General features: G+C 48.4%; 1 protein-coding gene across 1 annotated transcript; it reads left to right on the top strand.

Moving 5' to 3' along the window:
* Positions 1 to 2,817: 2,817 nt before the first annotated feature.
* On the top strand, positions 2,818 to 7,036 carry LOC104524395 (transcription factor 4-like; the record flags this gene model as incomplete). Its single annotated transcript, XM_029084806.1, has 3 exons — positions 2,818 to 2,926; positions 4,630 to 4,780; positions 6,807 to 7,036. Coding segments are annotated over exons 1-3 (490 nt in total), but the record flags the coding sequence as incomplete, so codon positions are not given.
* Between the last annotated feature and the right edge of the window lie 462 nt (positions 7,037 to 7,498).

The raw sequence follows: 7,498 nt of genomic DNA, 5'->3' as shown, positions 1-7,498 counted from the left end.
TTTCTCTTAGTATGTTCTGGTGACTTCATGGCATCTTCTTGAAGACCACAAGATGTGGTCTTCAATAAATCAGACCAAATAATGAAGATAGCTAAGTTGTCCTTCTTCAAGCTGGACCACCCAGCTGGAGGCATCTCATGTAGTCCCGTAAGGAGGGTGGTCCATGAAGGAGGTGGGCTGCTCCAGGGCAGGAGCAGGATGGGATGTTTGCCATCTCCAGCTTGGTCTGGCTGTCTGCACAGCTCATGGATGAAGCCTGGAGGGACTCAGAGGAAAAGGGAGGGACCCAGAGCGAGATGCTCGGGTGGTGGTTGGTTGCCAGTCAGAAGTGATGTCGTATGTTCCTTTGTTTTCATCAATCTCCAAACTAAATGGTTTTCATCTTTTGGATAATCATAGAAAAATGGAGCTGGGAGGAGACTGGTGGTGATGACCAAGGTGAAGTCCCTGCTTCCAGCTGAGCTAGCCCTGAAGTTAGCTCCAGCTCCCAAGATAGGTTGGTTGCCCAGGGTCAGGATGGAGAAGGACATCCTGTTTTCACTAGGCATTTTCTTTCCTATCTGTTGGGGGAAAACAAACCCACTTTTCCTCCTCAGAAGGTTCTCATCAGGCTTGGACTGTGTTTCCTTGGTTGAGCTTTCAGGAAGCAGCACTGCTGAGCTCCAAGCTCCCCGTGTCAACTCATTTTCTCCCTCTCTAATAATCCCAATTCCAGGTTTGGGGGTTTTTTTGAGGATCTCATGTTCTTAAAATGGAAACATCTCACCAAAGAGTTGAGTTTTTATCTCCACTTGCTTTTGGGTTGTTTGCTTTTTGTCTCGTAGTGAAAGGTTTCTCTCGAGTTCCTCTTGGCAGGATTCCCTTTTATCTTCCTGACCGCGGTCTCGACTTGCTGCAAACAATTATCCGACGTGATCTTGTAGGTCTGATGAGAAACATCCCTCCATCTTTTTATCTACCCGAGGAGATACTTTTTGAGGATAAAAGAGCGGATTTACAGTTCTCTGACTGGTTTAGCTCCCTTTTTACTTGAGGGCTTGGAGTTGCGTGCACCTGAGGAGGTGGAGCGTTGAGTTTTGCTCATGGATACGCTATCTGGTGGACACCATCCGTTGGTAGCTTTCCATCTACTCGTACTGGATCGGGGAGGTGATGCCAGTGTCACTGTTCTGGGTGGTTTTATATCAAAATCTCCTACGACTCCTGACAGTTATGCACTTGAGATGTTTCACTCTTCTTGGTGATTTTTGGGCATAAACTGCAGCATAGGAAGTTCCACCTGAACATCAGGAAGAACTTCTTGACTGTGAGGGTAACAGCACTGGGACAGGTTGCCCAGAGAGGTTTTGTAATCTCCCTTCCAGGAGATATTCAGAAACCATCTGGACACAATCCTGGTTCATGTGCTGTAGGAGTCCCTGCTTGAGCAGGGTGGTTGGACTACATGACCTTGGACTTAGGTTGCCCAAGGAGGTTGTAGATGCCCCCTCCCTGGAAGTGTTGAAGGCCAGGTTGGATGAGGCTTTGAGCAACGTGGTCTAGTGGAAGGTGTCCCTGCTGCTGGCAGGGGGGTTGGGACTGGATGAGATTTAAGGTCCCTTCCAACCCAACCCATTCTATGATTCTATGTGCTCTAGGAGTCCCTGCTTGAGCAGGGTGGTTGGATTAGATGAGCTTCAGAGGTCCCTTCCAACCTCAACCATTCTGTGATTCATTGAGATCTCATAAAAACATGCCAACAGCAAGAGGAGGTTTTGCTGGGTCATCACCTGCCCCAGGGTGGGGGATCTTCAGCCAGAGTCCCCTAGTCAGACCCCAGCTACTCGTCAGTGCCACGAGAAGCACAAGTGATGTACCAAACACACGGTTGCCCAGAAAGTTTGTGGAGATATCTCTGGAGATACTCAAAACCCATCTGGACAAAATCCTGGTTCATGTGCTCTAGGAGTCCCTGCTTGAGCAGGGTGGTTGGATTAGATGAGCTTCAGAGGTCCCTTCCAACCTCAACCATTCTGTGATTCATTGAGATCTCATAAAAACATGCCAACAGCAAGAGGAGGTTTTGCTGGGTCATCACCTGCCCCAGGGTGGGGGATCTTCAGCCAGAGTCCCCTAGTCAGACCCCAGCTACTCATCAGTGCGATGCAAAGCTTAAGTGACCTAACAAACACATGGTTGCCCAGAAAGTTTGCGGAGATATCTCTGGAGATACTCAAAACCCATCTGGACAAAATCCTGGTTCATGTGCTCTAGGAGTCCCTGCTTGAGCAGGGTGGTTGGACTGGTTGACCTTCAGAGATCCCTTCCAACCTCAACCATTCTGTGATTCTTGAAGGAAGGAGTGACCCTTCTCCACAAAACACATCTACGAGCCACGTAGAGTGGAGGAAGGGATGTGTTGCCATCACACCCATGATGGCATCACTGGAGTGTTTAATAAAATGGCGTTGGCAGGGCCAGTGCTGCGTTGGGTTTGGGATTGGCTGGTTAATGAAACCCAGCGAGCGCTAATTTGGACGAAGCTTCTCATTTTGGAAAGGCAGGTGACACATGATGATGTTTGATGATTGGTGTTGGGGTTGGGGGGGGAAGCAGGGACCACGTCACTCGCTCCTGCTGTCAGCAGCTTTGCAGGCATCATGGGGGGGTTGGGAAAAAAATATGGCAGGCTTGAAAAGCTGATTTCCCCCCCCCCTGAAATTAAAGTCAGATGCCAAATTGAAATTCCTGCAGGATTTTCCGCGAGCGCTGGGGGAATTGAGAAGCCCCCAATTAAGCATATGGGCATGGAGATAATTGTCAGCTCTGTTGGCGGACATGATAGAAGACAGATGGGTGGGAATGGACGCGCTCGGCTGCGGCACCCTGGGAGACAATTTGATGTTTTACCTGCCTGAGCTGGTTCTGTCCGTGGTTGTGGTGGTGGGTAACGTCCTCCCCGGGGCCGTGTGACACTACGGACTGTCTGCGCCATCTAGTGAAACATCTCCCACTGCCATGGATCCACCATCCATCCCCATCCCTCTTCTGAGGTCTCACAGGGTTTGGGGGGTTTGGCTGGTTGTCTGGGAGACAATTTGATGTTTTACCTGCCTGAGCTGGTTCTGTCCGTGGTTGTGGTGGTGGGTAACGTCCTCCCCGGGGCCGTGTGACACTACGGACTGTCTGCGCCATCTAGTGAAACATCTCCCACTGCCATGGATCCACCATCCATCCCCATCCCTCTTCTGAGGTCTCACAGGGTTTGGGGGGTTTGGCTGGTTGTCCAGCACCTCATGGCTTCACCCGCTGTCTGTCTCCTCGCCGGCAGGTCGGAGCGCATCGTGAGGATGGGGTCAGCCTCCGTGGGAGCCACTCGCTTGTGCCAAACCAAGTCCCGGTCCCTCAGCTGCCCGTCCAGTCTGCCACGTCCCCGGATTTGAACCCACCCCAAGACCCCTACAGGGGTGAGTATCACCCACCTGAGATGCCCATCCCAGGCCACAGCGTCCCCAGATATGTGGCTGGGACAGCAGTGACCAGGGCTGGAGGGATTTGGAGACAGTGACACAGCACAGAGCATCTAATTTAGATTGGATATTGGAATCTCAGAGTTACCTGGATTGGAAAAGCCCTTGAAGCTCATGAAGTCCAACCATGAACCCAACAGTGACAAGTCCCCAACTGACCCATGTCCCTCAGCACTATGTCTACACGACTCTTCAATCCCTCCAGGGATGGGGACTCCACCACTGCCCTGGGCAACCCCTTCCAATGCCTCAAAACCCTTGCAGCAAAGAAATTCTTCCTCACATCCCATCTCAACTGCCCTGGCCACAACTGGAGCCCATTTCCTCTTCTCCGGTCCCTTGGGCCTTGGTTGAACAGACCCACCCCCACCTCTCTCCACCCTCCTCCAAGGGACTTGGAGAGAGGTTAGATTATTGTTGGACTTGAAATTAGGGATCTTTTCCAACCTTAATGATTCTATGAAGCAATTCTTTGGTGTGAGGGTGGTGAGCCAGTGTCCCAGGTTGGCCAGAGAAGCTGTGGCTGCTCCTCCCTGGAAGTGTTCTCGGCCAGGTTGGATGAGGCTTTGAGCAACCTGGTCTAGTGGAAGGTGTCCCTGCTGATGGCAGGGGGGTTGGAACTGGATGAACTTGAAGGTCCCTTCCAACCACCACCTTTGGATTTCTGCCATTATATGTAGACATAGTGCTGAGGGAGATGGGTCAGTCAGGGACTTGTCAGTGTTGGGTTCGTGATTGGACTCAATGATCTTAGAGGTCTTTTCAAATCCAGGCCATTCTGTGATTCTCTAAAGTGTAGAAGAAGAAGCCTAAACCATTATGGTGGCTTATGAGGTCTTACTCATTCGTTGCAGTTGAGGTTCTTCAGCTATTTTACGAGATCAAGGTATTAAAGATTCGTTTTTAAGATGAAGGAGAAGTTTCGTAGTGCTTGAAGAGCAGCAGTAGCAGCTAGACATCCCATGCCACCTTCCAAAGAGCAGAGCTAAGACCTCAAAGCCCTGGCTGAAACCCATCAGATGGGGCTGGGGATGTTCCTGGACAAGGAACATCCACCCACACCATTCAGGTCTTGCCTTCAGCGTATGTTTGATGGCTCATCCTTGTTTTCTTCTTGTAGGCATGCCAACCGGCCTGCAAGGACAGAGCGTCTCTTCGGGTAGCTCCGAAATCAAATCTGACGACGAAGGAGATGAAAACCTCCAAGACACCAAGTCTTCTGAGGACAAGAAACTAGAGGATGACAAGAAGGATATCAAATCAATTACTAGGTCAAGATCTAGGTAACAGTATATCATAGTGTCGCTTCATTTAATTCCTTTATTGGATTTTGATGAAGTGAACAGAACAAGGAGGAAACTCTTGAGGTGGTTTTTTTTTTTCCTGGCAGGTAAAACCACAGCTTAAGGATGTCCTGGTTGTACCGAGTACCTTTCTGGTACTTGTCCTCCAGGATGTCCTCAAATTCAACCAATGACACAAATTTGGACCTTGAGCATGTTCTCTATAATCAATATCAAATTCTGTGATGTTAAAAGATGCCAAGGAGGCTGTTATTCCTCTCTGCAAGTTGGAATACAGTGTGGATTGTCATCTCTTCCAAAAAAAAATGTGCCTAGATGTGATCACACCTGTAATCTGAATTAACAAATGGGATGGTTTCTTTTCTCTCTGTCATCTTCAGCCCTTCCTTGCTTTGAATCTCCAGGGCTCCATGGGATTGAAGTGAAGGATTTAGAGGTCTTGACTTGTTTGGCTTATTTATCAATTTTTGGGGAAGTATTAATGAAGCTGTAGTTGGGTTGTATCATCTGAGATCTCATCACCAGTCGATTTCTAATGGGGCTACGTAGCAAAAATCCCATTAAAGCTGAAATCCAGGCACAACCCAGCTTTGTTCAGGGGTTTTCAAGCTGGAATGGCAGCGTCCTTCTGCCTTTTCTCCTTCCACACCTGGTTCTCCGTGTAAAAACCAAGATGAGGTTGAGGGCTTGGACTAGATGATCTCCAGAGATCCCTTCCAACCTTCACCATTCTGTGATTGTGTAAGAAATGTCCAAGCAGATGTCCTACCCCCAGGAGAGTGCCAAGACTTAGACCTCTCAGGCCAGTTTCATGGTTTTTTGATGTTTCAAACATTAATGACATTCACGTCCCTTAACAACTGGAGAAAGTAGGTGACACTGGAGATTTTTCTCTCAAGAAATGTGTAGGAGTGAGGCTTTGATGTGGAGTTCCGACACGGTAAGGAGAAAGCACCTTCATGCTGATGTGAGATGCTGGTTGGTAGCTCTTGTGATGGTAGCTGTCCCTCATGTATATTTAGATGTGCTTTGAAGCTTTGGGAGGGTAACGGTTTTGCTTTTAACATCCTCACAGCTTTAAAAGGTTACTCCTGATGTTATTTAGATGTTGAAATCCATGTCGTTAGGGCTGCTGGAAATGGATTACTCCATTTGCATAACCAAATTATGTAGTGACTCAACCACTGGATGCATTTTCAGTTTTAAATCATCATTTTTTTTATCTGGAGAGAAAGCAGTTTGATTGCAGAATGGAGGTAGAAGTTCACCATAGGGTTCTTCATGGCCATAAATTACTTCCATGGCCTTTTTGCCCATGGTTTGGAAAGATGGTGGATCCTCACCTTCACCCTCAGTGGTGGAGAAAGTGTCCTCCAAAACCCAAATGATGGTCTGCTGAAAGAGAAATGTGTAAATGCCTGGCTGTCATCCTGGCTTGGCAGCTATTCTGAGGGGCTGGAGCTGGTGGAACTTGGGTGAGAGGTGTTATATCTCCTCACTGGTTGGGGAGAAGCTCCTCACTCCTGGGTCAAACCCTCAGGCAGCAAAGATGGGAGCAGTGCAAGGAGCCACCAGCATGTCCTTTGGGGTTAAAGTGGGGATGAGTAGGGATTTGCCATGATTTAAAAGGTTGTGGTGTTGGCTGTGATAAAATTGGGGGGGATTGGACTGGATGATCTTTCGAGGTCCCTTCCAATCTCTAACATTCTGTGATCCTGTGAAAATATCTTGCTGAATAAAAACTATTATTTATATTTCTTTTAAATATCAGAAAATGTATAGATTTTAAAGCTTCATTACAAGCCAAAGCTTTACTCAAGCGTGTAAAATTTAAAAATCAAAGAGTTTGGTGGAAGAGGAACAGGAAAGAATGGCTCAGAAGGTGTCTGCTCATGACTTGTGGCCTCAGTTTTGGTCAAAGCCTGTTGAAAAATCTCTTGCACTCTTGGTTTTCCGCATCATTAGAAAATGACGTGTCCCTTTTCTCTCCCAGCAATAACGATGATGAAGACCTGACACCAGAGCAGAAGGCTGAGAGAGAAAAAGAAAGGAGGATGGCCAACAACGCTCGAGAACGACTGCGCGTCCGCGACATCAACGAGGCTTTCAAGGAGTTGGGCCGGATGGTGCAGCTCCATCTGAAGAGCGACAAGCCCCAGACCAAGCTCCTGATTCTACACCAGGCTGTGGCTGTCATCCTCAGCTTAGAGCAGCAAGTCAGAGGTCAGTGTGATGCTGGGTCTCCTTCCATCTCTCCTGGGATTTGGTCATGCCAAACCCAACTTTCTAGACTGGGGGAAGCCAGTAGGTGCCAGGGAATGATGGCAAGACCCAACTCCTGGCACCTAGAGCCTGCCAAGCACCTCCAAGGACCTGGGACGCTGGTGTTCCCCTGCTGCTCCAGCACTGGTGTAGCTCCTTGGCACATTTCACCTTCTTTAGCAAGATCCAAATTCAATATTAAGCTTGGCTGCTCCTTAGCAGAGCGCAAACATGGAGGTGTTTGCAGAGCTCATGTGTGGAGTTGTGACCGAGCTGTGTCCTCCACTTCAGCCTGTTAAATCTCTGGAATGAATAACAGACAATTAATTAATGAATTGAGATGCCCACACAGTGAACAGACCCATTTGGTATCAAAATGTGAATGTTTTCATGAGGTGGGACCATGCAAACCTCATGGAGTTC

This window comes from Antrostomus carolinensis, unplaced genomic scaffold (assembly GCF_000700745.2).
Source record: "Antrostomus carolinensis isolate BGI_N321 unplaced genomic scaffold, ASM70074v2 scaffold20874, whole genome shotgun sequence".
In the NCBI taxonomy this organism is placed as follows: Eukaryota; Metazoa; Chordata; class Aves; order Caprimulgiformes; family Caprimulgidae; genus Antrostomus; species Antrostomus carolinensis.
The sequence above is the reverse complement of the archived record's forward strand: the minus strand, read 5'-3'. Positions and strand labels throughout refer to the sequence as shown.